At 38.2% G+C, this 18,724-nt stretch overlaps 2 protein-coding genes across 3 annotated transcripts in view; one reads left to right on the top strand and one right to left on the bottom strand.

Moving 5' to 3' along the window:
* Nucleotides 1-16,057, top strand: part of LOC109927845 (protein furry homolog-like) — a 291,518-nt gene extending 275,461 nt beyond the window's left edge. The window contains exons 24-26 of the mRNA XM_048599687.1: nt 3,743-3,853; nt 12,574-12,758; nt 14,204-16,057. Of these exons, the coding sequence (XP_048455644.1) occupies nt 3,743-3,853; nt 12,574-12,758; nt 14,204-14,459 (552 nt within the window). The 3' untranslated portion in view covers nt 14,460-16,057. The remainder of the gene's footprint in view (nt 1-3,742; nt 3,854-12,573; nt 12,759-14,203) is intronic.
* Nucleotides 16,058-17,605: 1,548 nt separating this feature from the next.
* zar1 (zygote arrest 1) overlaps nt 17,606-18,724 on the bottom strand; it is a 2,577-nt gene continuing 1,458 nt past the window's right edge. The window contains exons 2-4 of one of the 2 annotated variants that reach the window (XM_048598680.1): nt 18,113-18,205; nt 17,956-18,030; nt 17,606-17,875 (exon numbers count right to left, since the gene is read on the bottom strand). In XM_048598680.1, the coding sequence (XP_048454637.1) occupies nt 17,732-17,875; nt 17,956-18,030; nt 18,113-18,205 (312 nt within the window). In that variant the 3' untranslated portion in view covers nt 17,606-17,731. The remainder of the gene's footprint in view (nt 17,876-17,955; nt 18,031-18,112; nt 18,206-18,724) is intronic. The other variant, XM_048598687.1, reaches the window with a different exon arrangement.

Here is an 18,724-nt window from a genome sequence, read left to right on the forward strand (position 1 = left end):
TCTGGAATGTAATGCCTGCATTAACCTTATATAATATAGCTGCCTGCTATTATATTTATGTTTATTTAGTTCTTTTGACTGAGATTAATTTGAGAAATTTTAAAGAATTCACTCTGAAAAGATATTCAAATGATAGTTTGATAACCAGGTTCTTCTTGTATAATAAACAAAAGAAAGTATTTAAGGTTATAAGTACAGATGAATATGATGGATTATAAAATTATGGAAACTGATCTTAAAAGTGTTTTTGCATGTTTTACTGAGTGATGGGATTCTTTGTTAGATGTAATTTGATGTTACCTGTGCGCTTTCTACAAGAAATCTTACCTGTTTTACTTGCTTTTATAATTCCTGAAAGAGTTGCACTTATTTTCAGCATTAGAACCATTGAAAAGTTACACAGAAAAGTGAATGAGACCATTTTGCCCATCACATCTCCTGCCATCTGAATAAACTAGCCATTTATTCTAATCCCATTTCTCAGCACCTGGTCCGTGGCCTTTCAGGTTACAGTGCCCAGGTGAACATCCAGATTCCTTTTAAATGAGTTGTGGGCAGCAAATTCTAAACACACCACCCTCTGTGTTTTATTAGCTCTCCATTCTTTCTATTTCTGTTGATTCCTGAATGTTTCAAGCAAATATGTGCAAATTACATTGTTCATATGGTCCTAACATGGAAAGGGACCAAACTAATACAAATCAAATAATCAGCTCAAGTCTGCGGGTTCTTTGTGCACAAAAAATGTGCAAGAAAGTTAGCAGTAATGGGAGACTGAAAGATGATCCAAATTAATCATGATTCTTTTTAGCTGTTTCACTTTTCAAATGGTAATGGAGATGAATTTCATTATATCTTCAGAATCTTCAGGGGTACATTTAGACTTCCCTCAGCAGTAATGAAAAATTCAAATAGGGGTAGCTAAATTCCTGTTAGTTTGGGACTATAACTGGGGAAGGAATAACATTGTGGAATCCCTTTGGAATGTGTGGTTAATTCATCTTTGAATTTTATCTGGATCTATTATAACTCAGTATAACAAGATTTTTATGTACCTATACAAGGACTATTTTTAGTGAAGAACTTATTTGTTAGGATTAATATTAGTTGTGTACTTTAAAAAAACGGGGAAAGAGGAGGAGAGTGCAGCAAATTAAGTTGTTCTTTCTAAAAGGGCAGTACAGACGTTTTTGTTTTTTTTCATTCATGGAATGAGGGCGTCGCTGACTAAGCAGCATTTATTGCCCATCCCTAATTGCCCAAAGGGCAGTTCAGAGTCAGCCACATTGCTGTGGGTCTGGAGTCACATGTAGGCCAGACCAGGTAAGGATGGCAGTTTCTTTCCCTAAAGGACATTAGTGAACCAGATGGGTTTTTCTTGATGATCGACAATGGATTCGTAGTCCCAGATTCTTAATTCCAGATATTTTATTGAATCCAAATTCCACCATCTGCCGTGGTGGGATTCGAACCTGGGTGCCAGAACATATCTGGGTCTCTGGATTAACAGTCCAGTGATAATACCACTAGGCCATTGTCTCCCCCTAAATAGCTTCTTTCTGTTATGACACAGAGACCGGTAGCCGAATCAAGGCAGCCTTTCTACTTCTGGATTTGCAACACAGTAAAATTAAACTGTAGAAGACCCCCAGATAGTCACTCCAATTGTTCCTAATCAGATATTTGAATAATCAATCCCAGACCCTGTGGATAATTAATTTCCAAACACTAGTTTTGTATCTTAAATAAAAGACTTAATTTATTAAATACTAACTAACTTTGGCTGAGATAAAATTAAACAGCGCAGAAAGCTGAGTAATGTCTGTGCTTTAAACCCAATATATTTGTTTTTAGAGATAACAAGGTGTAGAGCTGGATGAACACAGCAGGCCAAGCAGCATCAGAGGAGCAGGAAGGCTGACGTTTTGGGCCTAGACCCTTCTTCAGAAAAAAAAAAGTTTGTTTTTAGCTCCATTCACACAAAAGACAGGTAGACAAACAAACAGTTAAGGGATAAATAAAAGAGAATAACAAAAGTTGCCAAGTTACTTAAATGTCCTACAAAATGCATTGTTCAAGGTCACCTTCTCAGGTCACCCTGGCAAAAACAGCAACATTTCTAATTTATCTTTCCATTTTTGGGCTTCTGGAACCTGGTGTATCAGATTAGGCAGGGAGCTTTCAAATCTTCATGCTTCGGCAGTAGCCCAGAACCATCTCTCAGAAAAATAGTTTAAAAAAACTTTAATTCTGGTTCTGTTCTAATAAATTGATCAACATTCCCCAAGACCTCAACAACTGCCATCTGTTTGAAGATAGGGTATTCTCCAGACCAACTCCCAGGTACTGTTTTCTTTAATAGCTAACTTCTGCTATCTGTTTAAACACAATGCTTTTCCCAGAAGTTGCTGTGTCTGTTAAATCTTTTAATCAAGGCTCAGCCTTCAATTAGCCTCCAGGCCTAGCCTTGCAAACAAACAAACAAACCTTGCCTGGTTAGTTATTTTCTTTCTAACCCAAGCTGACCCAAAGTCTAGTGACTTCCAGCTCATAATTCAAAATTAATAAAAGAATAAAATAAAGATAATGAAAAATCAGTGAGGATTCTAAGGGATGTCGGACTCTGTCATTAAAGTAGATGTTTAGAATTTAGTAATTTATAGAAAAAGTACCCATTTGTCGAAACCAAAAATATTTTACAGCAAAGGAGCCATTTGTTCCAGTTTTCTTTCTATTTATAAGAGGAGAATGTTGTATCAACCACAAAAAAAGATATTGAGAAACAGTGTTTTCTCAATACTATACAATTAGTAATCTCATTAGCTGAGAATAGCAATTATTGCCTAACGATGGTACAAAGCAATTGTCGCAATACTTGTAAAATGAGTGAAAGTGTGTCATTTGGAAACTTGTAAAATATTATGGGGAACTAATATTGATGAAACACAGAGTCATTAGCCTAGATTTTGATCTTAGCAGGTTCAGATTCAAACTGGCTGTTTCTGCAGTAGCCAGGTTATTTTCTTCACTTCATAATCTTGAGTATTGCTGAAAAAAAATACATCTTATTAAAGCTTTTCACCTTGCACTAAATGGGACAAATCACAAAAATACCAGTAAAGGGGAAACTAACATCTGTACTGTATAAGAGAATACTGAATGGTTGGCTAGTGGATGCCAGTTGGTAGGGATATTGCCATTGAGAAGGGAGCAGTTAATGACAATGAGTGAGTACATTCAGATTATTCTGTCATATTGATATTTTGAACTCATAATACCAAATAAAGGATACAAATTTGGTTAGCCTAGTGTTTCAGATTACTTTAAGATCTCTCATATGCATAGGAAATGCAATATGTAGGTATCAATTCAGCAGTAAGATTTTAAATTATTTTGAGGAATAGTCTGTGATTTATCATGCTTTCTGAATGTCATAGATTTAACCTTTTTTTCACTAACTGTTAGGTAACAGTAAGTCACAGTAATGTTGGCTTCTTTGTATCAGATGTACCAGTGGGCTGATGTTTTGCTTACTACGCTGAAGTTATAACTGTGACTGTAGTGCAAATGTCAGCTTTCATGTGCCTTTCGTTGGCTTTACATTGTATCAGCTCATTTAAAGCTGGCATTTCCTCTTTGCAATTATTAAGTAACCATCTTTAACATTTCATTGCAGAAAGCTGGCTGTGATTAATCTTCAAGTTAGTGCATTTGCTAATTCACTTATGTTGACTCTTTTTAGGAGTTGGAGCTGTGTCGAAGACTATACAAACTGCATTTTCAACTACTGCTCTTGTATCAAGCCTACTGTAAACTTATCAGTCAAGTAGACACCATCAAGCAAAAGGTTGAGGTAACTTGAAATGTTGTTTCTAGCACAAATTATATTCTGTGTTCTTTTGGGTGTCAAGCCCATTTTTTCTGTAATGTCATTACTTGGTGACTTATCCAACTTGGATTTTGATAAAGATAATAGTCCTGAAATTCCAATTAGAGTTGGAAGTTCTGTCTCACTTACTTTTAGATAACTTCTGCACTGAACCCTGTCTTATTGTATATAGCGGTATCGTGGTTGGGTTGGATCGGATGAAAGGGGTTAATATCTGGGGTGAAGTGTCCAGATCTAGGGATGGGCTGTAATCAAAGGTCAGTGGTGAGTCTGAGTTTCAGTTTGATTATTACGTAAAGAATTAGAACAGGTTTTTAATCTTCTAACTTTTCCAAGGTTACTATTAAGCCTAGGTGAATTGAAACTCTTGGAATTTTCCAACTTTAAGGAGCATTTTTGAAAGGTACCTGATGTAGAGGATTACCCTTCAGAATTTTCAACCCTTGGACAGTTCACTTGGTTTCAGCTACTTTGGGAAATACACATGCTGGCAACATGCAGCTCCAGTCTATACAATACTGTCTGGCTCAATATTTCTTTAGAAACCAATTTGTTTATAACAGCTACCTCTAATTGTTTCATTGTCACCTCTAAAGAAACCTTTGTTTAGACTTCTACCAGAATTTAAAATAATTGATTATATTTTTGTATGAAGAAGATGATAAACTTCATCCTCTGCAGCTCAATTCATTCTTTCATTCCTGAATCTTCCTACCTTCTCTTGAATTTATGTTTTATTTAAATATTTTTTAAAATAACTTACAATTGTCTTTTAAATCATCTGGCATCCTTTGCTTCATTCCTTTTAAATCTCTGTTCTTTCATTTCAATCCTCAGCAATACTTTCCCATCTCTGACGCTGTCTAGTGGATCAATGCTGACAAAATCTGTGACATTAATTTCCTTTTTTATATTTATCTGCTTCTTGAATATCTTTAGTAAGCCCCAGATTTATCATATCTCCCAATTACTTTTCAGGTAGTTTAATTTCTGTTTATCTGTGGAACACTTTTTTGATGCATCCTCGTTTCACCTTGCAGAAACATATTTTATTTTGCACTGTAGTTATTGCCTGTTTGTAGGTTTGTTGCTGCTGCACTGCTTACTAATATTTCTGCTCAATTTCATTGGCTAGATCTCTTTTCTATCTCACAACATGTTGTCTTTTTGATTTCAGTATTCTCCTTTCAATTTTTCACACTGTACCGAAATTATGGTTGCTATTTCTCAATTTTTGTACTTGTATATCAGTTACTTTTCTACTTAATTGCCCAGAACTAAATGGAGCAATGCTTCTTCCCTTGTTTTAGAAACAGAACTGAGTTTGAGCTTGCAGGACTGTGTGCATTTAAGTTTAAAATCATGGCAATTGACAACACATTGGGTAGTCAGCTTCCACCCAATGACTTCTGCATTTATCTGCATATAACTGCAACTGAGCAGACCCCATGAGAGAGTTGGGTCATCTATTGGACCTTGAATGTCAGGACTTGCTAATGAAAGCAAGGTGAAAACAGAAACAGTTGAGGGAATGAACACAAGACTATTGGGGGATAAAAATTGCCAAAATCTCTCGGATGATTTCTTGTTTGACACTATCTATGTTGAGATATTATTTTAACCACTTTTGAAATCTCATCTGCCTGACCTCTACATTGGAACTGTGACCATCATGAGTGTAGATCAGGACCAAGATGGCCAGTGGCATTGACAGCACCAGCAGGAGCGGTAACTACCTGTTCCTTATAGGCCTGCTGTTCTAAAGGAGAGAGAATAGTCAAGCAGAGAAGTACAGCTCAAATGAGCAAGATAGAGTATACAACTAGAGGGTAAGCTTCCTTGACATGGGGAGGTGGGGCCTAGTGGTATTTTCACTCGAAAATTAATCCAGAAATCCAGACAATATTCTGGGGATGTGAATTCAAATTCCACCATGGCAAATGGTGGGAATTTAAATTCCATAAAAACAGTATGCAGTTGAGAGTCTAATGGTCACTGTGCAACCATTGTCAATTGTTGGAAAAACCCATCCTGTTTACAATGTCACTTAGGGAATGAAATCTGTTGTCCTTCCTTGGCTTCACTACCCTCTGGCCAATTAGGGAATAAAGAATTAAGGCAATTAAGCAATCTGGCCTAGATAGCAGTGCTTGGACTCGTGAATGAAATAATAAAAAATGTTGGGACACCAGTGTCCGTAGCCTGAAGGTTGCAAGGGTGTCAACATCATGACACTCATACTTGGGATGCACTCATCCAATCTTTGTACATTGATCTACTGGAAGGCTTGCCAGTTTACTGTACATTCTTTGTTGCTGCTCTATCCTCTTCTTCAACAGTCACAATGTTCAACATCTGAAGCCGGATGAGCAGAAGTTATGGTATCTTGACTCCTTCACTGTGCTGTTCCTACCTCCATCATCTGCCCTTGTTTACTTGTGATGCACAAAGCACCAGTTGAAAGCCCAACTATCTTCCTTAATTCAGTGAGACATGTATCTGAGCTGGTGCATAGTCTGTTTGAATCTGAGAATAACTGCTTTCTACCGTTGTGAAGTTGATCATTATGCACATGATCATATTTCATTCACAGGTTAACATCAAGGGTAAATGCTGCATACTATTTGTCTATGTGCTATTTAGTTCTGTCAGAAGTTAGCCAGGTAGCCTCCAACTCAGAAGGCCAATACACTGAGTCTCTGTAAATCCAATGCTACCTCCTCTAGCATTGCCAGTAAGTAATGAGATGGTGGGAGAGCCACTTCAAGTTTTCTGTCTTATGTCCTGTGCTCTACCTGCAAGGACGGAAACAGGAGCTCTGAATGAGAAGAACAGCATATAGCAAAAGTTGGACTGAACAGTTTGTTACAGGTGTTGCAAGAAAAGGTATGGCAATGGATAAACTTAGAATGAGTATCTATAGTGGATGATCAGATGGGACTGTGATCATGTATATGGACAGAGAAGGATGGATGCGCCTGCAAACTATTTTGGATGGAAGAATGGCATGGTATAGTAGACTTGGAAAAAGTGGAGTTGTGTGTGACAATATGCCAGGATGTACATGAATGTGTGTCTCCATTCTGCTTTCCTGTCCTACCTAAGTCATTGAACAGCTTCCAGTTTTGAAATTCAGGAACATGATAGCTCACTCCTACTGCTAACCTCCACTAACACCAGGCACATTGTCTAAATTTCACGATTAGGTCTTCTTCCCATTAGTAGGGAACAACATTTTCCTGTGAGTCCTTAAATCCCCAGCATCACCAAATCCGTGGTCTTTGAACTCGTGCACTCCATTCTATCAATTCATTGTGTTTTTCTCCAACAGATCTTTTGGATTTCATATTTGCAATTTCCGTTGAAAAACTGTAGTTGAAATTAACTAGTCATCATCATATTTTCTCAATCTGATTGGTTGGGAAACCCAAATAATATGGCAATGTAGTGATCAAGTTGAGAGACACCGAAAGATGTGTTGCAGTTAACTCAAGGTTTCCTGTGCACTGCTGGACACCACTAAGTGAATTTAAAATTCAATCCAAAGTGACCTAGAAGACTGTTGTGAATGCATACATTTCCTTTGTCCCTGTCTATTCACCCAATATCATCGCTATCTTGTATATCAGTCTGAAATCTAAGCAGATTTACATTGTTTACAGACCTTTCTATTAAGGGGTAGAATGGTATCACTTTCCTTCCATTTTCTGCATAGTGATTCATTGATCCCTAAAAGTGATCACACAGAGCTCCAAAAAATGTCATCCGTCATTACACCTCCACTGTTATTTTAATACTTGTTCTTGGATTCTCACTATCTTGGAAGGCTCATACACTGTTGCCCTAAGAAGGTGCAGTGAGTCTTCAGATCTGCTACAATACTTGAGGTGAAGACACGCACACACAAAGTTGTAAAGTTGGAAATTCCAAGATATTGACCTAGCAAAAATGAATGAAGATTAATAGATACATGGATTCATACACTGCAGAAAAGGCCTTTTGGCCCATCAAGTCTGTACCCACATAACTACCACTAAAAGTGCATTAATCACAATTTCCTGTACTTGTCTCATATCCTTGAATGTTATGATATTTGAAGTGCTCATCCAAATATTTTTTAAAGGTTGTAAGGTTTGCGGCCTCCACTACCTTCCCAGGCAGTGCATTCCAGAATCCCACCAGCTGCTGAGTAAAAACGTTTTTCCCCAAATCTCCTGCCCCTTATCCTAGAACTATGCCTTCTTGTGATTGACTCTTCAACTGAGAGGAACAGCTGCTCTCTATTCACCTTGTCCATACCCTTCATAATCTGATACATCTCAGTCATGTCCCCCACCACATACTCAAGGTTAAATACCATCTGCCACCGGTCTGCCCATCTGATCAACCTAGCTACATCTTCCTGTAACCTATAACCATATTCTTCGCTATTAACTTCTATCAGTCTTGGTGTCGTCTGTAAATTTCCTAACATCTAACCCACATTTTAATCTATATGATTTCTGTATATAACAGATAATAAGGGCACCAGTACTGATCTTTGTGGTACACCACTGGACACCAACCTCTAGTCGTTCAAACAGCCTTCTACCACTACCCTTCGTGTCCAATTACTAAGCCAGTTTCTGATCCCTCTTGCCAAGTTTCCCTCAATTCCATGTGCTTTAACCTTCTTAATAAGTCTCCTATGTGGAACCTTAATATAAACTACATCAGCTGAACTTCCCTCATCCACAGACTTGACCACATTTTCAAAAAATTCCAACAAATTTGTTAGGCATGACGTGTTTCTGACAAAAACACAGTTGCTGGAAAAGCTCAGCAGGTCTGGCAGCATCTGTGGAGGAGAAAACAGAGCTAACGTTTCGGGTCCAGTGACCCTTCCTCAGAACTGATGGTGGCTGGGAAAACGTCAGTTTATATGCAGAAAATAGGGAGGTGGGTGGGATAGGGAGTAAACGATGAGATAAAGCCCAAAGAGAGAGAAAGACAGTTGGACAGACAAAGGAGTTGCTAACAATCAGGCTGGGAGGGTGAATAGTTGTTAATAGGGACTGTTAGTGACTAACAACAGGGAGTGTGTAGCGGCAAGCTATGTGGTAACAAGGCCTGGTGTGTGGGGTGGGGGACTGGGACATGGGAGAGTTTAGGCTTTAAAGTTATTGAACTCAATGTTGTGTCCAGAGGGCTGTAGGGTCCCCAAGCGGAAAATGAGGTGTTGTTCCTCCAGCTTGCGTTGGGCTTCACTGGAACACTGTAGCAAGCCAGAGACAGAGATGTTGGCCAGAGAGCAGCGTGGTGCATTGAAGTGGCAGGCAACAAGTAGTTCAGGGTCTTTCTTGCGAGCAGAACGTAGATGTTCTGCGAAGCTGTCGCCAAGTCTACGCTTCGTTTCCCCAATGTAGAGGAGACCACATTGTGAGCAGCAAATGCAGTAGACTAGATTCTTGGAAGTGCAGGTGAAGTGTTGCTTCACCTGGAAGGTATGTTTGGGCCCTTGGATAGTGGGGAGGGAGGAGCTAAATGGGCAGGTGTTGCACCTTCGCCGGTTACAGGGGAAGGTGCCGTAGTGCTGTGGGGAGGTGTTGGAGGTTAAGGAAGTGTGGACCAGGGTGTCCCGGAGGGAACAGTCCCTGCGGAAGGCGGATAAGGGAGGGGAGAGGAATATGTGTCTGGTGGTGGCATCTTGCTGGAGGTGGCGGACATGGCGTCAGTTCTGAAGAAGCATCACTGGATCTGAAACATTAAATCTGATTTTTTTTCTTCACAGATGCTGCCAGACCTGCTGAGCTTTTCCAGCAACTTCTAATTATCAATGCATTTGCTATCACTGCTACCACTTGATATGGTAATAAGTTCCAGAACATCCTCTGATTAAAGACATTTGGGAAGCTTGGGGCATGACAGGACTCCATATAAGTGCAAATTGTTTGGTTCCTCAGAGTTGCTCGGTCTGGTTCTAATTCTCATTCTGGTTCTAGAATCCCTAACCATTGGAAATAGTTTATTTACACTGTCTTTTCCTGATAATATCTAGAAGATTTCAATCGGATCACCCCTTCTAAATTCTAGATTAAAAAATGCCTAATTTGTATAATCTCTCAAATTTAATCCGTGAAATCCCACCATCATTGTTATAAAAATGCATTGTACTCCCTCCAAGGCCAATATATCCTTCCTAAGATGTGATGCCCGGATCTGCTCACAGTACTCTAAGTAGGGTCCAACCAGGGTTTTGTATACTCTGCATTCTTATACTCCAGTCCTCCAGATATAAAGGCCAGTGTTTCATTAGTTTTCTGGATTCTTTTCTATGCACCAGAACCCCCAAGTTTCTTTGGACATCCACTGCATTTAGTTTCATAATTCAGAGAAGAATCAATAAATTGATTTCTAGGAGGAATTGTATTTTGAGAAGAAGTTGATTAAATTGGGCCTACACTGTTTGGAGTTTCAAGGAATGAAAGATAATCTTGTTGACCTGTACTGTGAAGAGTCTGGACAGAGTTGAAACTAAAATAAATATCGCTGACCCTAGCAAGGCTGTAGCGAGCAGTCAGTAAGGCAGGTCTTCAATACAACACTTGGAATGTTATCAAGCTCCATAACATTTGATGCTTCCAATTCATTTATTTGCTTCTTACATTGATTAACTAAATTAACAGGACCTGTCTATGATGGTGGCATCCTTGAGAAGAGGCAGAGTATGACATTTATTCAATTTTTTTGACTCCGGCTTCTTGCAAACGCTTCAACCTTGTCTTTGCAACAATCCTGACCTCCACTACAGTTAAGGATACAGTTGGTCGCTCGTAGGGCCAGCTTCTCCCGTCAGTTGTCTGAATGACAATCAACGTTCTTGACTGAATGCAGTATCACGCCAAACATTTTTACTGATACATTGGTAGAGTGAACTATTTAACTCTATCTTTGATCATTGTTTAGTGTTTGACATGCATTTAGGCCTATGATGTTTCCTATTAGGTAGCCTCTTACGACTTCTGGTACAACATTCTACATGTGAAGTGAGGCACAATTTATTCCCTGTTTCGAACAAGGAGTATAACATGTGCCAGGCAGTAGGGGTGCAGATGCTAAGTATACAATATTACGTTGTTAATATATCCAGTGCCTTTTTAGAGAATCAGTTTTGGGTTCCTAGATCTGTTCTTGTTCCATATCACTGAGCATTGTTGTGGTGACACATTGAACAATGAAGGATATCCTCGTGGAGTTGTGTTTTTGACTTGACAAGAACTGTTCAGTCCCTCTACCAATGCTATGATGAATAGATATGTCTGTGGCAGGTAGATTAGTGACAATAAATTCAAATAAGTTTCCTCCTGTTGATTTTACATGGTCCAATCCCAGTATGACATTTGTGATCTTCAGCCAATGTTTGTAAGTAATAAGGACTATTTCAGCACTTTGATGGTTTTTGAATGACACATCATCATGCATTCTGTATCTTGCAAGTTTTGAAGTGATAATTAACATAGAATAACAATCTAACAGATTGGTGGGATTACACGTGAGATTCTATTTAGCTGGAGGTTTTATTGACCTTGATGATGTTCCTGAGGTAATATTGACTGTCACTGGACTCCAACGTCTGGCCCATCTGCCTGCAAGTACGATGGGACATATTTGGGAAATGTGATGAGGAACCGTGGTGATTCATAAGATTCTGTCAGTATGTCTTTGTCAGGCTATTCTGACATGGGCACCAATCATCACACATTAGTGAGAAAGACTTTGTGAAGTTGACTGAGTTGAGCTCATCTTAAACTTACCCTGATATAATGACAGAGTTATCACCTTATTTGTGTATTGTTGAACTTGCAGAGCTAATATTTACAAGTGATGCTTGCTTAATGAATTCAAAGGACATTCTGAGTGAAGGATGGTGTATGGTACTGGATCTATATGTAAGCCAGTCCTACAGGGATGTCAAACAACATTCCCTGAAAGGCACAATAACTCACTTATGTTTTTACGACAGTTCAGCAGCTTTCATAGTGCAGGACACAAAATCAGTTGGTTCAAATGGGATTTAAACTCAGGGTTTCTGGCTTACTAGCCCAGTAACCATAATCACTTGGCTACTTTACCCCATTACCGTAAGATACTGCCCTTTTGTGATATCTACAATCCCTGTGGTGCAACGGTTGTCAAAAGACACCTGGGAACACAGATGCCTGGTATTTTTACAGAACACAAACATGTATTTATTATCCCCATTTTCTCCTTGCAGCTGATAGCACTAATAGTTTTTGTATAAAAGAGTAGCTATTTCCTGATCAGTCAGAAAGAGGCTAATTTTTGCCTGCTGACATCAATAGTACGTATCAGTTGCTGGTTATGCTCCTGATCTGGCAGTCAACAGCGCAGGTGACAAAGAATGGATTAACAATGGGTCCAACAGCAAATGTTCACTGAATTATTATAATAGTGCAATATATATATTTCATTTCCATTTTACAAATTATGTATGGAGATTCTGTCCATCATTCAGTTGTCACCTGATAGAAATGAGAAACATCATGTTTTGAAGACTAAATTACTATTGTTCTTCAGTTGTTTACAGAATAATCTGTAATATATGGGAGGTTGGTAGTAATAATTTAAAAACTGTCTCAGGAATAAAACTGAAATCATAAATTCTCATTTTTATTCATTTTCAGGTTATAAATATGTCAGAGGAACTGGCTCGGTTGGAAGCCAGCCTGAAAGAGGCAGAAGATTTCAGTAATGAAGTTGAAGTTTCTGAAGCCCTGCAGACATGCACAGAGATTGCTATTCACTCGCTCATTGAAACTTTAAGAAACAAGGAATTTCCATCTGCACTTTCTCAGGTCAAAGTATTCAGGTAATTCATGTAGCTATTCAATAGTCATTTAATGAAACAATAACATCAGCAAGAACAGACCACATTAAGCAGTTTGGATTGTTTCCAAAAATTTCTGGTGCAACAAGATCATTTTTACTGGTACTTTGAACCACATAGCATAATTTATACTAAAGCCTATTATTTTAATTTTTTTTAAAAAAGAACTTCTAAAATATATTTGATATCGAGTTTGTACTGTTTTGTTCCAACCAGCTGTTGCAGTATTTATGGTGCATGTTTTGCTGCTAAACTGGAACAGAAAAGGTTATGAAAGGTTTTGTAAATCAGGTTAAGAATATAAAATTGAGGCATTGTTTAACTAGAAGCTAATGTAGATCAACAATCAGAGAGGCATCCAGTCCCGAATGAGCAAATGAATCTGCCAACTAAATAGTCGGAAGACTAAAGTCATCTTCCTCTGTTTCAAATACAAATTGTATTATTTACTACAGTCTTCATCCCTTTCCTGAGCAAGAAGCTAAGGCTGAACCAGACTGTAGTAACTTTGGTGTTATATTTGACTCTGAGATAAGCTTCTAACTAGATATTCACACCTTCATTAAGATCGCCGATTTCCACCTCACCTCATCTCAACTGCTTCTGAAACTGTTACCTATGCCTTTGATATATATAGAAACAACTATTCCAATGCATTCCTAGTGGATTCTCCATACGCTTGAGGCTATCCAAAGCTACAACCCTTATCCACATCAACTCCCATTCACACCCATCACCCTGTGCACTCACTATATTAGCTCCCTTTTAAGTAATGCCTCAATTTAAAATTATTTCATCTTGTTTTAACAGCCCTGTTGTCTTGACCTTTCCAATTTCTGTAATCTCTTTCACCCTTAAAATCTTCAAGGATGCCTATTCTCCAACTTTCCTGAACATTGCTCTACCATGGAGTCCCTAAGCTTTCAGCAGCCAGTGCATTTCCTCCCGTGTCAGCCTCTTTTAGGACACTCCTTAAAACCTATTTCTTTGACAAAGCATTTAGTTATCTTCTCTATATCATCTAATGTGGCTGTGAACACATGTTTGATAATGCTGTTGTCAGGTGCCTTTGAACATTTTGCTATTTTAAAAAGACATACAAATTTAAAATGTTCAAGTCAGTTTTATTATCATCATCATAATCACAATATGGCACATAGAAAAATTTTTGTTCAAAGTGTCCAGTTTGGAATTCCTTTAATTTGTAGGGCTTCAAGAATTTGCAGGCCTTTTAGTTAATGGCAGTCTGTTGTAGGCTAGACAAATTAGTAAGGAAAGAATAATATTATAAATGTTTAAAAAATAAAACTAGAATTAATTTAATGCATTGTATAGATTTGATATAGGTTATATTTGATTGCATAGCCTTCAACTTGGCAAACCAATACCTATGCATTATTTTCCTTTTATCTCTCCTCTCTCCACAGATCTAGATGGCCCAATGATATTTTTGGAAACTGTGACGATGATCCAGTACAAACCCTCCTGCATATTTATTTCCGCCATCAAACACTGGGTCAAACTGGCAGTTTTGCGGTGGTGGGGTCTAACCAGGACTTATCCAAAGTCTGCTCTAAACTGATGGAACTGAATCTGCAGATTCGTGAGTCTCTCCGAACAGTGCAGTCATACCAGCTTCTGGCAAAGACATCAGCTTCAGATATTCAAAGACCTGGATTTTAAGAAACAGCAGTGGCTCAAATTTCATCCCTTTCAGTGTTGATAAGAAGGTGCATCATGTATATTAATCACATCCCTCACATTGGCTTCAATTTTTTTGAACACGCTGTAGGTTGTCTTTATTTATAAAAATATAGTCACGCACATGAAGCAACCAGATGGTAGACAGTTAAAAACCAATTGACTGGGTAATAGCTGTATGGAACTAAACAGCAAATCACTCCATGTGCACAAAGTGTATAGGATTGACTGTGTAACAATTTTCTGGTAAAGGGCATGGAATGAAGAAAAGTGTTATTCTTCATTTTCTGAGGACAACCCAGTTCCATTGTAATAATGTATAGTAGTGACACTGAGGCTCTCTGTAGCAGGTGGAATGATGCTAAACTCATCTGGGAAATGGCTTTAGGCTGAATAACCTGCAAGGCTTCAAGGCAACAAGAATATTTCAGCTTTGTTTTCATAGTGTCTATGGACAAACTCTTACATAAACTATTTAATGCCACTTTCCATGTGGTAATAATATTATTTGTAAGACTTGATTTAGAACAAACTGACTGCAGGCTTTAGAGTATAAAAATGTTAATAGTTCATAAGGTCTCAAAGCATGCCTGAAAAAAACATTTAAGGAAATTTATTTTGTATTAGAATTAATATGATCCATAGTATGCTGTAGAGAATCTTATATAAAAGTTAGGATACTTGACAGGTAAATTTAACTGAGTTTTACTCAGTAATGTAAACTAATTCTACATCTGTTATTTTTGCCTACTGTTCAGTGTACGTTAGATACTCTCTGATCAGTGATCGTTATAAATACCAGTGGTATCTAACCAAAAATATGCCTGTAGGTACTCAAAACTGAACGGCAGCAGAAATAAAAAGTGCTTCATCCTAGCAATTTTAGGAGAACTCACCTAACTTATTTTACTCTGTAAATATTTTAGACCTGTATAGTGTAAAATCAGTATTGTATTTCTTGTACATTTGTGCATTGCACTGTTGTGAGAATAGGTGTATAAAACTAATGCAAAAGAAAACAAAACTAAGTACTGGTAATGAGTCTTTATCTGCTGTCTCTCTAGTCTGTGAATTTACAGATAATTCTGAAAAGCAGATACTGTTCTGTCTACTCATTCGAACTTCGGGACCATTTTTCCTTCGTTATTGGGAAAGAAAGTCAAGGATGAGTCTGCAACCTTCAACATACTCAAAAAGACTGAAATACTGAAAATCTCCAACTTTCATAATTGTGATTCTGTTTGCAGCAGTGGCTTTCTGTGGGGAAAGAAATTGAATGTAAAAATCTGTTTGCTGGGAATGACCCTGCTTATAATATGCATCTGTCCTATCCACTGTGATTTTTATTGGGCTCTATACCATGGAGTGTAGAATGTACTATTTAATTAATAGCATCTGCCTTTTGAGAAAAAGTGCATTATAGACCAGGAATAATTATGATGAATTGTATGAGTTTAAGGCACTGTGCATGCTATCAGACTGCAAACAGTAGTTAACAATAATTTAAGGCTCTGTAACCAGTCATAGCAAATTAACAAATCACTGTAATCATTCTTCAATGATAAATTATTTTGTTGGCAGTTTGGTATTTTGGCTGTTTAAATATTTAGTGGACATACTGGTGAAAAATGGTAACATTTTCTTAACAGGTTTATCCAAGTATGTTGTTTATAAATCAAAGGGACATTTGCCAATCTTTAGCTAAAGCAGTGAGCAACTGTACTACAGTTCCCCTTTTACTGTGATCTCCTCTTGGAGATAATTACTCATCATCCAAACAGGAACAGCTAGTTCAACAGCTGTTACAGTTACCTCCATTTTGTTGACTACAGTATACATGACACCTCTTTTTCCATTCCTAATCATGCTTCCCATTATTCTAATGAAGTTATTTTTGTCCTTTCTGTAATGTATTTCCTTCCTTGCATGGATTTTAAATTGTTTTGTTTTTGTGTCTACATTTAAATTCACCCTACATGTAATCCTGAAACAATTGTATTTTGTGCTTCATAAGCTGTCAGAGAAGTGAGGTATCCACATAACTCCTGGGAACCTTGCCCCATTCCTGCACTAAAGTTGACTAGTCAACTGTAGCACACATGTTGTCAGTCTTCTGTTGTACAAAAGGATTAAAAATCCACCTTGCCAAAAGTGCATGTGCATAAAAAGAATTAATATTAGCTATGGTAAAGAATGTGATATATAGCATATGCTCCTCATCTAGAAAAGTACTAAGGTCTTTGCTATCTCTAGCTACAGATATTTTGATCAAGTGCTTCTGCACCACAAATTGACATCACTTAAAATAATTAGGGCAACTCAACCCATTGGTCTGTATTTTTTAAAAGGAATCAATTCTAAACATCACCACTATTCCCTGCTAAAGCTGACAGGTTTACCATATTAAGAAAAAGTTTGCAAAGAAACTTGATTGATTCATGGTCATATTCAAGCACTTCTGTGAGATGCAATAAATCTACTCGGGCCATATAGGGGGAAGCCCTAACTGTGCTATGACAAGTTGTCAAGTACTAGAATAAGCTAATGATTTAGTTTGAAATCAAAAAAAGCAACTAGCTTGGATCACTTGTATTGCATGACAGTACAGTAGCTTTTTATGGACAGAGTGGGAAGTTCAATTTGTAGCAAATAGCTACAGAACTTTAGCTGGTGTTCTAACTATGGAAGTTTTTTTGACTAAAAAGACTGCATTAACATTTCAGTGCACTAACTCCAGATTTTATTGCATCTAAATTTAATGTAAACAGGTGATCTTTTACACCTTTGCAGTTAAGAACTTGACTCACCCCAACAGCTGGTCCTTAGAGAAACGGACAACACCAGTTTCTGCTTCCTTTTTTAAAAAACTGCGAGGTCAAAAACGACGTTCTTGACTGCTATGGGAATGGGAGCCTATGGGGTTCATTTACTACTGGTCTAAATTCTAAATGAATGTTTCCAGAAATCAAACTTCAGTCACAAACCACAATGTTTGTGTAGTATTTAATACAGGGTCGCAGTAAGGGTTGAGGGGAGGAAAGGGAAAGAGGGTAGAGAGATTTTTAATCTTCAAATATTTCAACCACAAGTAAATATTCGATTTGGAGTGAAGGCAAGGGAAACGAATATGCTTTTTATACACTTTATTTTCTTAAGCGCTGTTCGATCGTTTCAATAAACCAAAAAGGACAAAAACAAAGTTTTTTGCATTCCATTAACTTGAGTCCTCGCAGGAGTTAACGCTACCATCCAAATCAAATGATGTATTTGAAGCTGAAAGTGCTGTCACAGGAGAGCCGCTTGCCTTTGCACCTCCCACACAGATCCTGGCGGTGAGGCCTCTTCGGGTCAACATGGCGCATTTTGACAGGACATGTGCATCTTGTCTGTTTGCAGGTCTGATGGGCAGGAAAAAACAAGTCTGGGACACTTTTCATTAAAGCGTCTACACAGGCTGTGCTCTTCCTGTGTTACTTACTTGGCAGGTGATGTCCTCGACACGGTACGGGTTGTAGGCCTTCTCGCAGGTTCTGCAAAATTGCTTAAAGTAGACCTGACGGTCCAGGAGATTCACGATTTAGAGAAAAAAGCCGGAGAGACTACATATAGTAATGTATTAGCTAAAAACCTCTTACCTTGTTAGTACCTTGTACACACCAGACGTATGCACTCTCCCAGCGAGCGTTGCACTCTTTACAGTGGAAGTATCCATATTTCTGCTCCAGAAACTAAAAAGATTTAGGATTCAGTTATTAGCAATTCAAATACTAGGCTGAAAACTGCAAGCCAATATACCGGGGTAGCTACCATTGAATACTAAACCTGCACATTTTCCACAGATGTATTGGACAGGGGCTAGAGTGTAGCCGTGTGCACCTCCACCCAAGAGAAAAAGGCGGAATCGTTTAACGTCCCAGTATCTCCACAGGTTTTGCGATTGGTGACATTTTACTACCAAAAGGCGCTATGTAAAATGCACGAAATAGTTTAACTATGTTTATTCTTCATATTTCATACTTAGTTGCCCCAAGTCACTGTCACTGTAATGCAACAGTTATGAAAGGGACAAGGTGTAGAGTTGGATGAACACTGCAGGCCAAGCAACATCATAGGAGCCGGAAAGCTGACGTTTCGGGCCTAGACCCTTCAGAAAAAGAAATACGATTTTTTTCTGAAGGATCTAGACCCGAAACATCAGCTTTCCGGCTCCTATGATGCTGCTTGGCCTGCAGTGTTCATCCAGCTCT

Source organism: Rhincodon typus, chromosome 1 (assembly GCF_021869965.1).
Source record: "Rhincodon typus isolate 14 chromosome 1, sRhiTyp1.1, whole genome shotgun sequence".
Lineage (NCBI taxonomy): Eukaryota > Metazoa > Chordata > Chondrichthyes > Orectolobiformes > Rhincodontidae > Rhincodon > Rhincodon typus.